The sequence below is a fragment of the Oncorhynchus mykiss genome, chromosome 4, assembly GCF_013265735.2.
Source record: "Oncorhynchus mykiss isolate Arlee chromosome 4, USDA_OmykA_1.1, whole genome shotgun sequence".
Classification (NCBI taxonomy): domain Eukaryota; kingdom Metazoa; phylum Chordata; class Actinopteri; order Salmoniformes; family Salmonidae; genus Oncorhynchus; species Oncorhynchus mykiss.
The window spans coordinates 33,219,333-33,241,888 of record NC_048568.1 but is presented as its reverse complement, the minus strand read 5'-3'; the positions used below and the strand labels follow the sequence as shown (position 1 = coordinate 33,241,888).

At 43.7% G+C, this 22,556-nt stretch overlaps 1 protein-coding gene across 1 annotated transcript; it reads left to right on the top strand.

Moving 5' to 3' along the window:
- Nucleotides 1–299: 299 nt before the first annotated feature.
- LOC118964497 (disks large-associated protein 2) lies at nt 300–22,335 on the top strand. Its single transcript, XM_036976477.1, has 5 exons — nt 300–1,493; nt 9,449–9,675; nt 15,622–15,799; nt 17,565–17,784; nt 21,539–22,335. The coding sequence occupies exons 1-5, from the start codon at nt 369–371 to the stop codon at nt 22,333–22,335; spliced, it is 2,547 nt and encodes an 848-aa protein (XP_036832372.1). The 5' UTR covers nt 300–368.
- Nucleotides 22,336–22,556: the final 221 nt, after the last annotated feature.

Here is a 22,556-nt window from a genome sequence, read left to right as displayed (position 1 = left end):
ATCCACATAATAATTCACATTTCCTGCTGCTCAGAAACTGAACTGATCAAATTAAGATCCTACATCTGTATGTACTATATATTCAAAGTAAATAATCAAAATCTTTATTGGATTTCATGAGATTTTAAAGATACACTTCCCCAGCTCTCTTGCTGCCATTTTTGAAAGCAGCTGAAAAAACAATTGAGATTTGGAGCGATCACTTACTGCACCTGCATAAGGTGACTGAATGCATTTACACAAGTCTGAGCATTATTCTTATTACTCTCTCTCTCTCTGTATTTCTGTCAGACCAGCAGTATTCCCCTTGGTCCCCGTCTCGACACTTTGATGAAGGCAGACGCCACCCCGTCCCCCCAGCTTGGAACATGAAGGGCTTATCGGGCGGTCGCTCCCAGCACCAGATCCTCTCGCCCCACGGACTAGACCAGTTCGACTACCCCCAAGACATCCATGGCATGGGTCACCATGGTGGCGCCTCCGACTCACGCCACACCTCCTACCTGCTCAGCCCCACTGAGAGCTGCCCCATGGACTACCACCACCGCTACTCACCGCGCAGCTCCGTTCACTCAGACTGCATGATGATGTCCCCCGTCATGATGGCGCCCTCGTCAGTCGGCGTTGGCCCCATCGACCACGTTTCCAGCAGCACCTTCCCCAGAATGCACTACAGCACCCAATACTATGACTCAGCCACGCGGGACGACTGCGCCGCCATCACTGCCTCCGCCACCTCCCATGCTGCTGCCACTGCCGCTTCTGTCTTGCAGTACCAAGGCAGCGGCAAGAGCAACCGCATCCCGGCCAATCTGCTGGACCAGTTTGAGAAGCAGCTGCCGCTGCATCACGATGGCTTCCACACGCTGCAGTACCAGAGGGCGTCAACCACCACCACCACGGAGCAGCGCAGCGAGAGCCCCGGACGCATCCGCCACCTGGTCCACTCTGTCCAGAAGCTTTTCACAAAGTCCCATTCCCTGGAGGGATCGTCCAAGATGAACGGCACCAAGGGTGAAGGAGGAGGAGGGGGACATCACGGAGGCTCCCAACACGGCCACCATGGAGGCTCCAAGCACGGCAGCAAGCGGAGCAAGAGCAAAGAGCGCAAGGCGCACCGCTCGGGGGGCGCGGGTGGCTTCTGGAGCTCTGACGACAACCTGGACAGCGACAGCACCTACCGCACGCCCAGCGTCATGAGCCGTCACCATGGTGACTACGCCCATGCCGCCCACTGCTACCCGGACTCCATGCATCACAGTCACTTTGGGGACATGTCCCTCAAGACCTCGAAGAGCAACAACGACGTCAAGTGCTCAGCATGCGAGAGCATGGCCACGGCTCCGGAGGGTAAGTTTATGAAGAGAAGTTCCTGGTCTACGCTGACTGTCAGCCAGGCCAAGGAAGCTTACAGGAAGTCCTCCCTCAACCTGGAGAAACCCATGATGCACACAGACCTCAAGCCCTCACTACGGGCCTGTCACTATCTGCAGGTGAGTAGTGTTCAGAGCCATGGCTCTGCGGTGTGTGTGCGTGTGTGTGTGTGTGTGTGTGTGTGTGTGTGTGTGTGTGTGTGTGTGTGTGTGTGTGTGTGTGTGCGTGCGTGTGCGCGTGCACGTGCACACTGATACTGCTGAACAAAGATGTTGAACCTTGCCCAAAGCTTACAGTAGCTTTTATGTTGTATGTGGAATAATTCATGACAGAGGTAAAACATGACAGAGGTAATATAATAATTTCCCAATTTATCGTATCACACATCCAAATATATTACGAACAGTAGCAGCCATTGATCTCATTGATTCTTAGAAAGGACCTCCTGAGCAAAACATAATGATGGATGCATCAGTCAGCCCAGTCAGTAAAACCTCCTTGATTGAACCTGTCCTTTTCTATTCTCAGAGGAACAATTCAAGCTCCTATGTGTGAGGCCAATATACTTTATCTGTGATTCCCCATTGTGAGTTCCCTGGGGGAGCTATTGTCTATTTAGAGCGATCAATTGAGGGAATCAATGTCATGGAGGAAGAGACTGTAGATAATAGGGATGGAAGCTTCCTTGGATAACCTTCTCTATCTGGTGGGCAACTCCTGCTGTTTTTTAAACACCATGGATCTTTTTCACGCACACACGAACAGAGAGACGGAGAGAGAGAGATTTAAAGTAAAATACACTCACCTGACTTAACACACAGCAGCAATAAATTATGCTATTTCCAAGTTTGACACGTTTGGGGTTTCAGACTGTTAACCTACGGACACAAGGTACAGGCTACGGTTCTCATCTTTTAAATGTTTGATTTCTACCTCAATAACGCTGAATTGCAAAAGTGTTCAACACTGCCTTGACATATTGGATTTGTGTAAAGTACACTTCCATAGAAGTTTATATGGATGTTATTATTCATTATAGCTCTTTGTTGGACACTAACAATCTTCTGAGATAGTATTGTAAGATGATCAGGGATTGAGTCAAGGGTATACGCTATTCACAAAATAAAAGAGACGCGAAACCTGTGTTTACTGTACGTGGCTTTTTATTTTGTGAATAGCGTATATCGGCGGTATTTTTTTTTTTACCACTACATCCCTAATTATAATCATGCAGTGTCAGCAAATGTGATACATAAAGACCTTTAGGACCAGAGGTATCTACATGCATCTACATGCAGGTTTGTCTACTCTACACAGAGTCTACAAAACATTAAGAACACCTGCTCTTTCCATGACATAGACTGAATCCTGGTAAAAGGAAGGTGTTCCTAATATTTGGTCTACTCAGTGTATAGTCAGTGGCCTAATTCTGATATGTACAGGTTAGTCTATATTCAGTGACCTAATCCCGATAAGAAACAGGTTGGTCTATATTCAGTGACCTAATCCTGATAAGAAACGATAAGAAACAGGTTGGTCTATATTCAGTGACCTAATCCCGATAAGAAACAGGTTGGTCTATATTCAGCAGAGGACTCAGAGGACTTCAGAGGACTTCTTCCAAGGGAAGTCATTATGCTAACAAGATCCAATAAGGGCACCTGCTGTAGAAACGGCGAGACCACATCAAGATGATGGAGGTGAAGCCTGTTGTGTAATAAAGTGATACATTCAGGTCAAAGGTGAGGGTTTGATTGCATTACTTTCACTCCAGGCCTTACTGTTGCTTCAGTCACCCATCCTTCTGTATTATTGTGGGAGCGATATCACCCAGCTAAATATTCAATTAAAGTCTCCCCACCATCATATCTAAACCAATATGACACCAATCTAGATGAAGATTCGTAAAACAACTTGATTGGAAGCACACAATACATTCTAGCCTCTCGTCATGAGCCGTCCGACTGTTACAGAGAACCACATACCAGATTATTTAACATGGTTTCTAGCAACTGAGTTTTAAGAGTATTTTCTGCACCTACCTTGCTCAAATTCGAGACATCGGATTAAAATGAGACGACAGCATCCGTAAAGTGACTATTGGATTTAAGAAATGTCGGATTGACTAAGTTTGTAGGTGCAACAATTTTAATTGAATGTATAATCTATTGCTCTCACATGCTAATTTCTGTTCATTAAGAACCAACGATGTGCTACCTTTTTGTAGCATTTCTGACAATGCTAACATCTTTTCAGCTGAATCTGAGTTCTACAACTGGAACCAACAATTCGGTTGCTGCTTCTCACCAGTCAGATGAGAAGCACGCTAGAAGCAAAGGAATGGAATTTAGCTAGATAGGTATATTTGGTTTGCATCTTTTTTCAAAAAGGACAAACAAATCAAGAATCAAAGGTGAAACGTTAAACTACAGTTTGTTTATTATATGGCTGTTTATCAATGAATCTGACCAATACAGGCCTCTCATCTTTTTAAGTGGGAGAACTTGCACAATTGGTGGCTGACTAAATACTTTTTTGCCCCACTGTATATATATTTTTTTACATTTTCACAGGTGGAAGGCCTACACCAGTATTGCACCGATATTGATGCAGCAAATGTGATGGGATAGTCTGGAGCCTGGTAGAGAGGTAGACTGGGCTGAATCTGTCAGTCTTCTGTACCGAGCAGACGTTTGTATCCTATCCATTCATCCACATGGCTTTTGAAGTTAGATTTAGACCAAGTATTCTCAGTAACACATCTGAAGGTCAAGCTGGTGTCCCCTGGTGATTTGCACCAGTCATTGTAACAAATGATATCCCCAGGGCCTAAACACCCCAGCATCCATGTGCTTAGAGAGTGTGACACACCTACCTGCCTGCCTGCATGCCTGCCTGCCTGCCTCCCTGCCTGCCTGCCTGCCTGCCTGCTTGCCTGCCTGCCTGCTTGCCTGCCTGCCTGTGCTCACCATGCAGCGTTATTGAGACGGATTAGGGTAATGGTCTGCATCCCTGTCTGGTGGGCGTGCTTCAACATCTGGCCGCCGTACATGCACCCAGTAATTGTAATGAATAAGCTGTCAAGCCTTACATATATATTTCTCCCTGAGTACTCGCTGGCTGGGGCGATCTGCTCGCCACACTCAATAAAGTTTGATGGAATGGCTTCTTCTGTCCGGCTGTCATCTTGTGTGTCTAGCACAGCTCAGGCACAGGTGGCAGGACTTTGATTCTTTCACATTATACACTGGGTGGTTCGAGCCCTGAATGCTAATTGACTGACAGCCGTGGTATATCAGACCGTATATCACGGGTATTTGTACTGCTCTAATTATGTTGGTAACCAGTTTACAATAGCAATAAAGCACCTCTGGGGTTTGTGGTATATTACCAATATACCCCGGCTAAGGGCTGTGTCCAGGCACTCCACGTTGCGTCGTGCGTATGAACAGTCCTTAGCCGTAGTATATTGGCCATATACCACACCCACTCAGGCCTTATTGCTTAATTAGAGACCCGGGGTGCCTGTGGCATTGGCTTTTTTGTTGTTTATCTCATTAATGCAATGTTATGGTTTCCATTTTTACTATGAGAATTATTACATACCCACACAGCCGGAAACTCCCTCCCTTCCTCTACTGTTAAACAGTCTGTTTAAGGGAGCGAACCAAATGTATTAGATGGTGTGTACTAACAAAAAGAAAAGCTGTTATCCAATGTGTGTCAAACTATTCTGAGCATTTTAGTGTTCATCATTCAAGATAGTCCATCTTAGTCTCCTAGAAACGTTTATCTCACCAGTCTATGGGTGTTGATAAAATGTATACCAACTAATGGCACCAGACCTTTTCTAGCCTAATCGAACCCAGTGGTGCAGCCAAGTGCCTCTTCATTCAGGTGTGACAACATCCACTCAGAGAAGAGACAGGGGAAAGCTAACAAGCTAGCGCTGGGCTCTCATGAGCGATGCCTGCCTTGTTAACCACTGCCCCAGCTGATCAAAGACAACGCATTAGGAGAAAAAATAATTCCTTTGCTTTATTGCTGTCTTTAAGCATGATTAATTTAGTTTCCACACAATCACTGTATTTTTATTCTCTTGTGGGAATGGAGAAACGCAGAAACAGCAGATTAGTGTGAATGATAGTTTTGCTGATAGAGCTTTGAAGTGAAGATATAAGCAAGCCAGCTAATTATCCTGTTGGCTTGCGAAGTCAGGCATTGCTGAGGATTTGCGTTAAAAAAAAGTATATATTTTTATTTTTAAAGCTTAGCCTCTTTGCTCTCTTGCCAACATGTCCACTTAGGTCACAAGAGCAGTCTGTCTGCAATTGCCTTTTGACCCAACCTGGCTTTGCAATGCTTTAGGAAGTGTTCATCAGTATTCACCTTGTATGTAATTAGTTACATTGAATTAGATTTTCCTGATGAATGTTTTTATTTGCTGTATCCCTCCCTCACTAATCGTCAAGGCAACACTGTACTTGAGAGGTACAGGAATGTGTAGCACATAGCATCCGTACTGCCTTTCTGAGACAGAATTATTGTTGCTCCGGATTCAGAAATGCCTTGTCTTTACTTGGTCAGTGGTATTGACAGTGATTGAACGGTGAGGAAAGTTGTGCGTTCACGCCCTGGCTGGGGTGGAATTTCCACTCTGTCACATATGCAGCTTCCTGTTGGATCCGTATCACCTCTTCTCTGAGGTCACCTGACCTAATGTTATTTTGCTCTATACAGATTATATGCTAGAAAGGAGCCGTTTATAGATCAGGTTTATGTCCACCGATGGCTGCATTTAATATACATATATGTGTGAGTGAGTGAGGTTACCTCCAGAAACAGAAAACCCAACATTCATCCTACTCTGCTCTCTCTGATAGCAGCCCAGGGACTGTTGAGGGGAAATAACCAGACAGGGCCCATGATTGGTTGGGGGGAATAACTGGCAGAGGTAGAGCGGGAGACCACTAGTGCCCCAGGCTGTTGTTCTAAGAACCACTGCTCCCCTTGTCCACTGGGGGCACAACGTGATGGAATTTTATGTTATACATCCAGTACATACGCCTGATCATTATACTGGACAGCTACAACATATGTGTGACATCATTCATTTGATTGGCCGTTGATGGCTAATTTCATGTCAATGCCAATTTTCCTTGAAATGAGTATATGTAAGATATATGGTTAAAGTATATGAATATGATCATCCGTCTTAGAGTGCTAGAAAATATTTTCAATTCGCATGTACTGTCTACTAATGTGAATTGACTAGAACATGCCTTATTAAACTATTAACCTTCTTTGATTTCACCAATTAGAGCTACTTGTACAGTAAATTATCTGCTTTGTTTTGGTGTGGAAATGTTTATGGCAAAGCAACACCATGTAATTAACAATGATCCCTTAATCACTATTAATTGTTCTGCCGTTCGTCGAACGACTGTTACAGTCGAGGCTACGCCGTTGCATATGCACGATGTGTTAATGTCGCTCGTTTATCTGCAGTTGCTATGGCTGCAACCTACACACTAGCCCACATTCGCCTTAAAATGAGTGTGGAGGATTCGGGAGGAAGACATGGTATTATCCATGACTTTTTTACTCCCCTCACTGTGCAGTGTAACGCTCTTCATCCTATAGCTGACCCTGAGGCCTCTGGATTTTCAGTAAAATGTTAATATTTCTACCAACAGAACATGCACCACTTGTCTATGCTTGGTAACTGCTGTTGGGGTTCATGGCACATTAATTACATTGTTTCCTAATAATAGTAGCAAGATTAATTAACTTGTCTGCTGCTAAAATTAATAATTTGTCACTAACTACAGTACATTGTGTCAACGTAAAAGTTACAAGCACAGCCTCAGGTGAATGAATGGCAGCCACTGTAGGTAAGGTTCAATCAAACCCACACTGTGCCTAGACCGCAATTGTGGGAGAAATCCCATTGTTCCTGCTTCTCAAGAATGTATGAACAGGTTGAATGTTGGTCTGTCTCTGCCCTAACAGTCTAACAGGGCAAAGTGGAGCTAGGTCACAGAGCCCCCCCTGTAGATTAAACAAGCTTTTCTTTCCCACTCAATTCACACCCCTCCTCTTCTCACACTAAGCCCATCTCACTGGGACTAGTCACTCCGACAGGCTTGCAGTGTCATTCACTGTGTGGATGGCTTGGCAATCTGTGATGAGATGGAACTCTACAGGCCACACATCCATTCCCTAGGAAGTTTGACTCCACTCACTGGAGTTTAGACCTCAGAGCCATGCTGTACATGAGAGGATTACAAGGGGGAAAGGAATTGCCATTTGTATTCATCCCTGCGGTACACCATCTCTACAAAAATGTACATTTGGTAAATGTATTGTGTATATCAGTACTAAGTAATCTGGATTACTGATCTACGAGCAAGATCAATGACCTACGAGCAAGATTAAACTACCAACGGGACAGTAAACACTGTAATATCTTATGTTTCACCGAGTCGTGGCTGAATGACGACATGAACAACATATAGCTGGCAGGTTTTACACTGTATCGGCAGGATAGAACAGCAGCCTCTGGTAAGACAAGGGGTGGTCTATGTATACATTTATTGGATATTTCAAACTTTTTTAACAAATCAAAAACTGAAAAATTGGGCGTGCAAAATTATTCAGCCCCCTTAAGTTAATACTTTGTAGCGCCACCTTTTGCTGCGATTACAGCTGTAAGTCGCTTGGGTATGTCTCTATCAGTTTTGCACATTGAGAGACTGACATTTTTTCCCATTCCTCCTTGCAAAACAGCTCGAGCTCAGTGAGGTTGGATGGAGAGCATTTGTGAACAGCAGTTTTCAGTTCTTTCCACAGATTCTCGATTGGATTCAGGTCTGGACTTTGACTTGGCCATTCTAACACCTGGATATGTTTATTTTTGAACCATTCCATTGTAGATTTTGCTTTATGTTTTGGATCATTGTCTTGTTGGAAGACAAATCTCCGTCCCAGTCTCAGGTCTTTTGCAGACTCCATCAGGTTTTCTTCCAGAATGGTCCTGTATTTGGCTCCATCCATCTTCCCATCAATTTTAACCATCTTCCCTGTCCCTGCTGAAGAAAAGCAGGCCCAAACCATGATGCTGCCACCACCATGTTTGACAGTGGGGATGGTGTGTTCAGGGTGATGAGCTGTGTTGCTTTTCTGCCAAACATAACGTCTTGCATTGTTGCCAAAAAAAATTCAGTTTTTGATTCGTTAAAAAAGTTTGAAATATCCAATAAATGTCGTTCCACTTCATGATTGTGTCCCACTTGTTGTTGATTCTTCACAAAAAAATACAGTTTTATATCTTTATGTTTGAAGCCTGAAATGTGGCAAAAGGTCGCAAAGTTCAAGGGGGCCGAATACTTTCGCAAGGCACTGTACATATTACCGCAATTACCTGGACTAACCTGTGCCCCTGCACATTGACTCTGTACTGGTACCCCACTTTATACAGCCTCACTATTGATTTTTTACTGCTGCTCTTTAAATATTTGTTATTTTTATTTCTTATTATTTTTTTATATTTTTTTGTATTTTCTTTTGTTGGAATATTTAAACTGCATTGTTGGTTAGGGCTTGTAACTAAGCATTTCACTGTAAGGTCTACCTACACCTGTTGTATTTGGCGCATATGACAACAACAAAAAATGATTTGATATTTGTATCATGTAATGTTTTTGGAAAAACTTTTAGCTTATTACACTGAGAATATCTTGCCACCATTGAGGATAGTTTCTCTTGAGTTGTTTCTGAGAAATATGTAATGATATTCAGCTGCTTATACACACCGAAAAGCACTTTGGCTATATAACAAAACATTAAATGTTAGAGAAAGATGAGTCCCTGTGTGTGTTATGGGAAAACTCTTCCTCAGTTGACTCTGAGTCATCTCTTACACTCTTTTGGCAGCTGGGCCCCATTTTACTAGCAGAGAACATAACTGCTTAGAGAGCAGTCGTACAAGGGGGGGGGGGGGGGGGGGGGGGTTGGATCTATGTGACTGTTGGATCTATGTGACTGACTGACGGAAGTGGGCTCTCTGCTGCAGGTGCCTCAGGATGAGTGGAGTGGATACCCGGAGGACGGAGACAAGGACGAGGAGATCCCATGTCGGCGGATGCGCAGCAGCAGCTACGTCAAAGCCATGGGAGAGGTAGACAATGACTCTGGTGGCGAATCTGACGGCAGCCCCAAGTCCTCACCCCAGAAGGCCATCCGACCCGACGCCCTCGTCCTCAAATCAGTTATGCAGAGGCCCCACATAGACCCCCAAAGGTAGGCCCATCTTAATGTCTCAACTAAAGCTCCTTGTGGTATGCATTGTCACGAGATCATTGTTGCAGTGTCTGTTTTTAGCACACCCTCAGCCTCATAAGTCACTCCTGCTTGAGTCAATCCTCACCCATGAGGTATGAGGCTGAGGATGTTCTAAAATGGACACCGTACATGTCAGCCTGGTCTCATAGACTAGACGTAATATACATTCTTAGAAAACCCTAAAACGGTTCTTCAGCTGTCTCCATTGGAGAAATATTTGAAGAGCCCTTTTTGTTTTCAGGTAAACCCCTTTTGCGTACCATGTAGAGACGTTTCTACAGAAGGTTCTACATGGAACCCAAAAGGGTACTACCTGGAACCCGAAGGTTGCTACTTAGCATGTTAGCCAACCCTTCCCCTAACCATAACCCATTGACCATAACCCATTGACTTAACCCTTTAACCTAACTCCTAACCCTTTAAGCTAGCCTAGCTAACATTAGCCACCTAGCTAACCTTAGCATTAGCCACAAAGCCACTAGCTAGCCTAAGCCACAACAAATTCGTAACATAACAAATGATTTGTAATTCATAACATATCATATGAAATGGATGACGGACACCCAAAAATTAATACATACCATACAAAACATAATATATCATAATAGTTGGAGTGTCCTGGATTTACATTTACTATTGTTGCGTGTGTAACGTGTACGCTAAAAATGAGGAAGCAAGTACAGGGAGTGAATTTAATAAATAACGGAACATGGAACAAAACAAGAAACACGAGTAGCGTACAGACGCGGGAAGGGACCCTGTAGCCGGATGAGGTGCGGGGAGGGACCCTGTAGCCGGCTGAGGTGCGGGGAGGGACCCTGTAGCCGGCTGAGGTGCGGGGAGGGACCCTGTAGCCGGCTGAGGTGCGGGGAGGGAACCTGTAGCCGGCTGAGGCGCGGGAGTCCGACGAGCCCGGCTGAGGCGTGGGAGCCTGATGAGCCAACCGAGACGCGGGAACCTGTTGAGCCAGCTGAGTCATGGAAGCCTGACAGCCAGCTGAAGCACCCCCAGTTGCTCGGCAGCGGCACTTGGTAAAAAAAATCCCTGTTGCTTCCCCTTGGGGAGGCGTTTTTCTGTAATGTGTAGGCTAAGATACAGGGAGTGAATTTAATACATAACGGAACATGGAACAAAAAAAGAACCACGAGTAGCGTACAGACATGAAACACAGAAACAGTCAATAACGCCTGGGGAACGAACCAAAGGGAGTGACAGATATAGGGGAGGTAATCAGGAAGGTGATGGAGTCCAGGTAAGTCTCATGATGCTCAGGTGGCAGGTGTGCGTAATAATGAATAAACTGTCGATGTCAAGCGGGAGTAGACGTGCTAACAACCTATCCACAGCTGCCCCACTATATGTGATAAAGTTCAAATCTAAGGCCCGCTACAGTGAGACAGCAGACTGATTTTTTGACAGGGGGTGCAGGATTACATTTTTTACCCAATTCCTTTTTATACTTTTCAACATTTTGGTAGGCAATTTGTCTATAATTAGATGCATGCAGCTTCTGTTGCTCTAGAAGACTAATTAAAGCCTTTCTCACCAGAATAATGTCATAAATAGATAGAATGAATTATTCAATCTAGTTGACATTGTTAAAGTTTTCCCTGTCATCTCTGCTTCTTTCGAGGTGAAAGATGTTTAGGGGCCAGGGAGAAAATGCAATAACAAAACAAAGACCAGAATATTTTCGGTGCAAAATTTCCAAATGACATCAGTTTGACCATTTGTCAAGAAATGACCCAACATGTTTCTGATAAGATTTCACTTTGGCTTGGATGCATATTTTATGCGGATGAAATACTATCAGCTTTTATGATGCTGTTAAAGATAGCACTTCTACAGATGGTGTCTAACTGTGTATTCTCGTTCTCTCAAGATGGTGAAAGAAAGCAATCACGTTTCTCCACAAAAAATTTGGCCGACATTTGGTGTATAATTTTACTGCAAGAAACGCTTAATTCTTTCTACAGGAGTTAAAATTAAGGCTATGTGAGAGGTTATAGACCTACAGTCAGTTTCCTGATTTCAGTTTCCATTCAACCCATCCGAACAGTAGGCTACAGTTCCCTTGACATGCCATAGGCCTATTTGAAATCCCCGTCTTGTGACTGTCGAATTTGTACAGCGCCTCACAATCATCACAAATTACACAGTCGGCACTGCTATCATCCTCTTTAACCACTTCACCAAATCTTTCCCAAACGTCATTTCAAAACCTTAACCATAGCTCCTGGCTTTTTGCAAACTGTTTTTCATCTAGTCGGCTCAGAGATTCAACCAGCAACCTTTCGGTTACTGGCCCAATGCTCTTAATTGCTAGGATACCTGCCATTATGGCTAGTCTACCTGTTATGTCTGTTTTCTGTCTTTGTGACCTCTGTATGTAGTGGGATTTTCTGGGGAACATGCATGATTTAGCCATGTCACTCAATGTTGCTGGGCAACAGAGGAAGAATAGCGCTATGTTACGATTGGCTGTGCATGTTCTTATCGTACCCCAATGCCTCTTCAGCCTGTATTAATGCGTGACTAAGAGCTCTGCTACATTTGTTTGGTCAATTGGTTTGTAGCCACTTCACTGCTTTGTGCCCTTGTCCTTGTGTTTGGATTGTTCTCTGTTTACCATTGGAGCCCAGTTCTCCTCATGAGCTCAGATATTAAAGTAGTACTTTAGCTAGTGAGTGTCAGACCAATGCAGGCATTATATCTGACCTTTATCAACTGCTATTTCAATATTTGCTTACCGAGGCAATGTACCTCATGTTATCACAGCACTGTTGACAAGGCAGTGGTAAGTCTGTCACTTCTCTCAAATGTCACAGTCAAATGACTAGGTACAGTATTAAGCATGAACAGGATATTCATTGGCTGACAATCAAATCTCATGTATTTCTTTGAATGTCTTCATATAGGTGAAATTGTCTTTCATTCTCACTTGAGCTGTCTCACTCCGCAAATAAAGAGCCTGTTTGCTCTCATTCCCCCTCTTGATAGGCAACACTCCATAGATTCAAAGATAAATGAGCTTTAGGTAAACTATAAGAAGCAGGACAGTGGTACAGAGTGATTTTGTAGTACAAAAAAATGAAGTGATTGGACAGAAAAAGAAAAGGACACCATCAAAATATTATACACCTAGATGTGTAGCATGGCATGGGATCTTGGAAGAAGTAATGATGGTTACAATAACAATTATTATACCAACCAATCAGAAGATGCATAATATTCTGAAGGACAAAGTCCAAATGATTATCTCGGTATGAATGAAAGAGCTTGGAGACGAACTAATAAACCTTCTCTACTGATTGTACCATACATTATGCACCTCTTGGTATCAGTGCAACGTTTTCTGTACCTTATTGTACTGTTGACTGCATCAGAGCAGAATATTTTCCCATCCTGATTCTGACCCAGATGATCCATCTGCCCTCTGAGATGTATTTTATAGTTATTCTTGACTAGCTTTGCAAATTTTTCTTCCAGAACAGGACGGATGCTTGTGTTCTGGAGGTCTGCACACACGCATGCACATACACACACACGCACACGCACACACACACACACACACACACACACACACACACACACACACACACACACACACACACACACACACACACACACACACACACACACACACACACACACAGGGAGATACCTGGGGAGGTGCCCTGCATGTACAGTGCCTTGCGAAAGTATTCGGCCCCCTTGAACTTTGCGACCCTTTGCCACATTTCAGGCTTCAAACATAAAGATATAAAACTGTATTTTTTTGTGAAGAATCAACAACAAGTGGGACACAATCATGAAGTGGAACGACATTTATTGGATATTTCAAACTTCTTTAACAAATCAAAAACTGAAAAATTGGGCGTGCAAAATTATTCAGCCCCTTTACTTTCAGTGCAGCAAACTCTCTCCAGAAGTTCAGTGAGGATCTCTGAATGATCCAATGTTGACCTAAATGACTAATGATGATAAATACAATCCACCTGTGTGTAATCAAGTCTCCGTATAAATGCACCTGCACTGTGATAGTCTCAGAGGTCCGTTAAAAGCGCAGAGAGCATCATGAAGAACAAGGAACACACCAGGCAGGTCCGAGATACTGTTGTGAAGAAGTTTAAAGCCGGATTTGGATACAAAAAGATTTCCCAAGCTTTAAACATCCCAAGGAGCACTGTGCAAGCGATAATATTGAAATGGAAGGAGTATCAGACCACTGCAAATCTACCAAGACCTGGCCGTCCCTCTAAACTTTCAGCTCATACAAGGAGAAGACTGATCAGAGATGCAGCCAAGAGGCCCATGATCACTCTGGATGAACTGCAGAGATCTACAGCTGAGGTGGGAGACTCTGTCCATAGGACAACAATCAGTCGTATATTGCACAAATCTGGCCTTTATGGAAGAGTGGCAAGAAAGCCATTTCTTAAAGATATCCATAAAAAGTGTCGTTTAAAGTTTGCCACAAGCCACCTGGGAGACACACCAAACATGTGGAAGAAGGTGCTCTGGTCAGATGAAACCAAAATTGAACTTTTTGGCAACAATGCAAAACGTTATGTTTGGCGTAAAAGCAACACAGCTGAACACACCATCCCCACTGTCAAACATGGTGGTGGCAGCATCATTGTTTGGGCCTGCTTTTCTTCAGCAGGGACAGGGAAGATGGTTAAAATTGATGGGAAGATGGATGGAGCCAAATACAGGACCATTCTGGAAGAAAACCTGATGGAGTCTGCAAAAGACCTGAGACTGGGACGGAGATTTGTCTTCCAACAAGACAATGATCCAAAACATAAAGCAAGATCTACAATGGAATGGTTCAAAAATAAACATATCCAGGTGTTAGAATGGCCAAGTCAAAGTCCAGACCTGAATCCAATTGAGAATCTGTGGAAAGAACTGAAAACTGCTGTTCACAAATGCTCTCCATCCAACCTCACTGAGCTCGAGCTGTTTTGCAAGGAGGAATGGGAAAACATTTCAGTCTCTCGATGTGCAAAACTGATAGAGACATACCCCAAGCGACTTACGACTGTAATCGCAGCAAAAGGTGGCGCTACAAAGTATTAACTTAAGGGGGCTGAATAATTTTGCACGCCCAATTTTTCAGTTTTTGATTTGTTAAAAAAGTTTGAAATATCCAATAAATGTCATTCCACTTCATGATTGTGTCCCACTTGTTGTTGATTCTTCACAAAAAAATACAGTTTTATATTTTTATGTTTGAAACCTGAAATGTGGCAAAAGGTCGTAAAGTTCAAGGGGGCCGAATACTTTCGCAAGGCACTGTATATAGCCAAGTTATCATTACTCATTGTGTGTTTATTCCTTGTGTTACCTTTCTATTATTAAAAAAAATATTCTCTCTGCATTGTTGGGAATGGCCTGTAATTTAGCATTTCACTGTTAGTCTACACCTGTTGTTTACACCTGTCACAAATAACATTTGATTTGCTTATATTGTTGTACAATTGGGAGCTATAGGTGAGTTGACAAACTGTAATTGTGGGGCTAGCGATTCAACAGTGTTTTGGGGTTTGCGAGTAATGCACTTGTCATCGTAGTTCGGAGTTGATCGTTAAAAGGCTGCGGTTGTAAGAGGATGAGTCACTTTTGCTGCCGGTCACACAACTACACAACACAAACCTGGATACAGCAGTAGGCCTACTACATGTCAGCTAGGTTACCTGTTTACTGTATAGTTAAGAAATAGTTTGGGGCTTAGGTCAAAAAAAAAGCCAGGGATGTCTAATCTCAGTTAATCCAGAACTAAAATCGTGCATAATTTAGTCAGATGCTCGATTATGTTTACATAGTCATTTCACAACAGATAAAGGAATGTCTGACTGACAATACCTCTCATATTTGTCTCTCTATCTCTCCATTCAGCCAGAGCTACCACTTGCAAACCACCCGAGACATGATGCGGCCCCATCCCAGTGTCACCCTGGACCCAGCCTTCAATTACCCCCAACACCATGTACCCCTGGGGCCTCAGGTCCGCTCCCGGAACCAGAGCTACATGAGGGCGGTCAGCACCCTCAGTCAGGCCAGCTGCGTCAGCCAGGTGAGTCCCACACAGGATCCTTACAAGGGGAACACCAGGAGACCCGGGGGAGGAGGAGGAAGGAGAGATACAGTAGATGCCACCAGGAGCCCAGGAGGAGGAGAAGGAGGAGGAAGGAGAGAAACAGTAGATGTCACCAGGAGCCCTGGAGGAGGAGGATGAGGAAGGAGAGATACAGTAGACGCTACCTGGAGGTGGAGTAGGAGGTGGAGGAGGTGGAGTAGGAGGTGGTGGAGGAGGAGGAAGGAGAGATACAGTAGATGCTACCAGGAGTCCTGGAGGAGGAGGAGGAGGAGGAGGAGGAGGAGGAGGAGATACAGTAGACGGCCACCATGTGGGCAGTGTGGGTGGGACCGTCTGTTGTTTGCTAAAGGGGTGGCAATAATCACAATAATCATATAGTTACTTATAGAAACACATTAGTCACCACTAGATCCCCTTTCATTGAGATGGTAGATGCTTGTTCAGGCATTATTGTTTGAGAGAGAGGCCTTTTCATTGTTTAAGTTGTCATTGGTAGTACTGTTGACATATTTCGCGGTTTTCAGAACGATCCATGTGAAATCAATAGATTTGTGTTATTGGTGACATTGCATCAACAAGCAGAACCATACATATCTGTTATTTTCTATACTTATCTCATTACAAGTTCAAGTTACCCGTTACGGAAGTTCCTACACAGTACTAGGATGTTGTTTTAAACTGCTCAGTCAGTCTAGACAATGTTGGATATTTGATCAGTAAAAAGCGTTGGTTTTATCCATATTTGCTGCGTATTAGCTACACTATACATTTAATATACCCAGTCATTTTTATTATGTTATTAAGTAGCAGGCTTTTATGCACTGCGTAATATAAACAAGATTAATTTTGATACACAGGTGACGTTGTTAGTATAGCTTCCTGCCTGCCATTACGTTGGATGCATTGCGTTGGAGATATACTGTATATATTCACAACATTGAAATTCCGCATGTTGTTTGTACTGTGTTGCGCTGTAATTTCTACTTTTGAATAGGTTCTTGTAAGGACATCTGCTTTCCCATTTCCTCAGTAGTAACGTATGTATAAGGCTCCCGAGTGGCACTGCATTTCACTACAGACCTTGGTTCGATCTCGGGCTACATCACAACCGGCCGTGATCGGGAGTCCCATAGGGCGGCGCACAATTGGCCCAGAGTTGTCCGGGTTAGGGGAGGGTTTGGCCAGGGTAGGCCGTCATTGTAAAATAAGAATTTGTTCTTCACTGACTTGCCTAGTTAAATAAAGGTTCAATAAAAATACAAAATGTCACAGGAGTTTGCCGACGGGAGGACGGCTCATAATAATGGCTGAAATGGAGCAAATGGAATGGCATCAAACACATGGAAACCATGGAAACCACATGTTTGATGTATTCGATTACATTCCACTTATTATGCTCCAGTCATTACCATGAGCCGTTGTCCCCACTTAAGGTGCCACCAACCTCCTGTGGTATGTATGTCTATGATGATGACTTACAATGGGATAGTACACACTGTAAACGGTATACCAAATGATGCATTGTTTTTGCTCTTTTCATTTGGTTGTTTATCTGCTTGATTTTTTAAGAAAACAAAGATTTTGATGCAAAGTTGTTGTTTTTTTAAGTTCGGAATTGCCAGTGCCTTTTTTCTCCTGCTAACACTCCTTCATATTTACTGTACTAAGGGGAAGAGTCAAAGTGACAAACAGAAAGGAAGAGGAAAAATTAAGGACTGCTATTCCTGTTTTTGTCTCTCAGGTGAGTGAGACTGAGGTCAATGGCCAGTTTGAGTCAGTTTGCGAGTCCGTTTTTAGCGAAGTAGAATCCCAGGCCATGGAGGCTTTGGACCTGCCTGGCTCGTTCCGCACTCGAAGCCACAGTTACCTGCGTGCAATTCAGGCTGGGTATTCCCAAGACGACGACTGCTTGCCTTCAATGACATCCTCCACTGTCACTTCAACTCTCAGATCCACAACAGGTAACAGTATGCATCACAAAATCCCCCCCAAACGAGAGAAGGCCTAGAAAACATACTCCTCATACATTCTATAACATGTGTACATCCTTAACATACCTACATATGTACAGTGGGGTACCCTTGAGCTTTGAGAGATGCTTGGTTGAAAGATTCCGGTCATTTCTTATTTGCTACTTGTCATTGTTGTGTGTCTTGTTTGTCTTGCCTCTGCATATCCTGAGTGTTCCGAGGAAATTTGCTTGCAAGTGCGCTACATTGCACGAACAATGCATCATGACCCGGGCTTCCTGATTTGTCACGTGTGGCGGTGGCAAAGCTAAACCCGTAGTAGAGGGTGGGAGGGGCCTCATTCAAATTAGCACAATGAGAAGTCATACCCACAATGCACCACACCACATCAACACACTACAGTCACACTCACAGCACTTGGCATGTGCAAGAGGAACATGCCCTGTTCTAAGCATGTGAATCTCAGTGGTATATGTGTCGTGTGTAGAGTGTGAGTTGTGTAGGGAAGGGTTAAGTGTTAAACAAACCAGTGGTTGGAGGGAGGGGCTATAGACCTCTACAGAGTGTTAGGAGGGTTCATGGCCTGCTCCAGAGAGGTTTTCAGCCTCCCCTTCCATGCTTTGTTTGACCAGTTCATTACACTAGCACAAGGGTATTCAAATATTATCCTTTGAGGTCCGGAGCCAGCTGGTTTTCTGTTCTACCTGATAATTAATGGAACCCATGTGGTGTCCCAGGTCCCTGATTAGAGGGGAAGAGTTAAACTAAGCAGTGAAACTGTCTTCAAGGTCCAGATTGGATGTTGAGGGCACTAGCGTCTCTAACTGATCTTGACTTATAAGTCTACAGAAAACAAGACAGCATCTTGTAACCGACATACGGTAAGTCAACAAACTCAGATATGGTACTGGTTGCTCAAAGGAACTAGTAAAGGCAATTTAGAGCGCGTACTAAAATAAATCGTTTTTCTGTATTGCTGTATTGTGTTGCATAAAACCCCATTTGAAGATATGATTTGAATAATATTTACTGGCAACTGATTTATCACTTCTGACGTTAGACCAATCAGAAGGCAGTTCTTGCAATCATGTGAGGCTGATCAGTTGACTTGAGGTTTGACAAGGTTTGAAGGGCGCTCTCACTAAAATGTTCAACAGTTATTTTACCCGTTCGGCCCACCATATTAGAATCTTTCTCGTTCAGCTAAATCTCACATTTAGATGACCTATTAGAAGAATGTAAAATCATCTCTTCCAAGTGAACTTGTTGCAATAATTGTTGTTTTGATATGAAATATTCAGGGATTTCAAGGTTTTGTGCAACATTTTACACACAATATCTTTGTCACAGCATCAACATATCTGGTTCGTTGTGTAAACAGAACCACTGCTCCCTCCATAAACTAATTGCCCTAGTGCATTTGGTGTATGCCTGAAAGAGTAAAGCTATGAACCCTATTGAAATACTATAATTTCATATTCCGTTTTCATTTTACAATATTATGACCTGGATTTTAATTTCTCAACACATCTCGTGAAAGCAGTTGTACTAGTCCTCTGTATTTGTTTGAGTTTTTGGGGTTTCTTTGTTTTCTTGTACAAATTTGAGTTTTATTTTGTTTATGTTGTCATGCTCAATTGGGTTGCACAGTCAGAATCCCTCAGCCTACGATGGGACCTGCGGATCAAGGAGTGTCCTCCAATCCCACCGTCTTACCTGCTGAACTCCTTTCACCCAATAAGCTCTGTCCCAATTCTGTCCGCTTCCCATTTGGCTCACTAAATTGGCTCTGAAATGGTTGTCAGTTATTCAAGCGTTTTCTGCATATATTTGTCTTTTTGATGAGTAGTTCTCAAGGACTTTTTTTTCTCTTCCATATACAGTCATATCCAATTGGGCTATGGAACAGCATGTGCTAGTGAGCCTCAGGGAAATAATTGGCTATGACTTGTTGGCTCCATCTCAAGCCATATTGCAAATATTTATTTACCTGGTATCAACCATTTGGTGTCATTTTTAAAGGAATAGCAGCTTTGAAGTTAAATTAAAATAATCCATAGTATTTGACTGGCCTTGCCACTCACTTACATAAAAAAAGAGAGATCTGAAAACTAAATCACTTCCCAACCAGATGCTAGCATGTCAAGGCTAGCAGGGCCCTTGAGTGGGGAAGGGATCCTATGATGCCCCATTGGGCAGAAGAGCAGCACCCCCTCTCTATTTGACCAGCCATGCAACTCTTGAAGGATAACCGGGGGGACAGAACAGCTGGAGACTTCAGTGATGCCTGTCACAGGTATTTTGATGTCAACACACATACATACGTCTATGTGTATGTGTGTTTTTTGCACTGCCTTCTCAGCAATACATAAAAACGCTAACTTTGATATGATACCAGGATGGACAAATCCCATTTAGATACTATGAGAAACAAACAGGGGTCTGAACAACTCACAAAACTCTGAGGCCTTGAATTCGTTGTTCGTATGCATTAATATTCCAGAATCATCTTTGTGATGATGGTGCCTCGCTGGCTTTTGCGAGTTGTTTTGAAGTGTGTCTATTTTTAAGCTAAAAGGGCATCATTGGTGTAACTGTATGATAAACCTGTACTTCCCAGTCTAATACATAATCTACTCATAGCACAGCCATACAATATCCCTGAATGTTATCATATTGCCACTGTCAACAGTCAAAATGTGAGAGCAGTTACAGTGTATTACAGTAGCTTTGTGTATTTTATTTTATGAAAGTCGACCTCTGTAAAGGCCACATGTGGCTGGGTTTGACCCTCGGCGTAGAGGTTATCAGCCGTCTTTGACTGTGGGATTGCAGCCCATTCCCTGGTGCAGCTCTATGGGGGGATTTACCCGCCACTGGGGAAACTCACATGTCTTATCAACCTCATGGTGAGGGACCTGACATGTTCAATAGGGTTCATAACTGCTTCTCGGCCCAATGACTTGAGTTGTGATTCTTTCATTGCCTTTTCATCTTTTCTGTTGCACACAAAAAAACAAAACAAAAAAAACAATAGGAAAACACTTAGGAGCGTTCTTTAACGAAACATGCTTTAATGATTTCATTCGGAGAATGGTCTTTTAATTTGAAACTGATTGGTAATGATGGTTTATATTAGGAACCAACAGGGTTCCACTTCCCAGGGTGCAGTGCGGTGAAAAGAGGGAAAGACTGTGGAAGGTAGATGTTCATTGAAATGAGTGAGAAGGCAGTGTAAAAACCGAAAAGCCTACAGTATGTGAGTTAAAATGCATCGCTCAAATGGCTCAGTGTACCTGGTTGAATAATTCCTTTATGCATTTTAGTGTACCAGAGCTGTGTTAGAGAGCATAACAATTATAGAGACCACTTCAGTGTCTGAAGGGCACCTCGTAAATTAAGTTTTACACAGTCTCTTTTCGGGTTTGAACAATCACAAATGGATCTGATAAAGGAATCTCAAATGCATCATCTGAGTCAAGGGTAATGATATTCGCAGGAGATTAGCGATCAACAAATAGTCTACACCATTTCTACTCCATGTTCTCAATGCAATGATTTCATCTGATATATCAACTGGAGTTATAGGGTAGTTGTGGTATTTTACTCACATACTGAATGCATATTGTAGGTATATGTATGCCCACTCTAGGTTTGAAAATTTGGGCATTACAATTACATAACACTCCAGCTGTTCCCTCCCTTTGAATGTCCCTCTATTTGCATATTCAAATTTGTCTTCCAGAGGGATATGATATGCTGGAAGGCACTTCTTTGCTAAACGAGGACATGATAGAAGACGACGACGGGGCCAGCTCCTCGGCCTATGAGGAGTTGGAGCGCCTAGAGAGGGAGAACGCTGTAGCTCGCAGCCAGCACAGCACCAGCTCCACTGTAACTGCCATCTCTGTCCCCCCGACCTCGCCGCCTGCCTACCGGATCCCTGATGCCCCCTCCATAGCCGCCCCAGATCCCCCTGTACCTCAGGCCATCCAGGCCTTTAAAGAGTCCGCCAACATGGTGGCCGCCTTCAACATACAGTGGAAAGACGAGATCTCGGCCATGCGCTACGAACTGGCCGAGCTGCGCAGGGACGTGTGCGGTGAACTCAAAACTTTCAACAGCAACTTTTTCAACTTCACCCAGTGCTACAACATGTGGACGATGTGCCGCGAGAGCGCCAGTGACAGCTCAACACAGACCGGGGACCGGGTGTCTGTGGGCATCCAGGCTGGCACCAGCGGGCTCGTCAGGCAGAACACAGAGGACAAGTCTGTCATGTGCCAGCCGGAACCAGCCCCCTTTAACCTCATAAACCTGATGGACCCTCCCCGTATCGAGATCACTGGGGATTCAACGCCAGAGGAGGAGGCCAGCAGCCCCACTAGCTCTCGGCTATCGGAAGATTTTTCAACATGGGACAACAGGGAGCAGAAAATACGCAAGCGCTCTTCGGGTGGCAGCCGCAGGAGTGCCAGTCTGGAACTGTGGAACAGGAAGTACACCAGTGGGCCCATGTCATACCTGTCAATGTCATTCTAATCATTCCCATGATACAACCCAGAAGAAATACCACATGAAGGGGTTTCCCCTTAACAACCCCCAGAGAACCAGAACAGGAGCCAAGGCGAAAAACCGCACACTATGTACACAGCGAGACAGGCAGGGCACTAATGTTGCTGAATGTCCCTTTGCTATGGAGACATCTAGTTGTTGGCTTGTCATTCTCAGAGCAAGTAATGACCACATTGAAATAATCAATA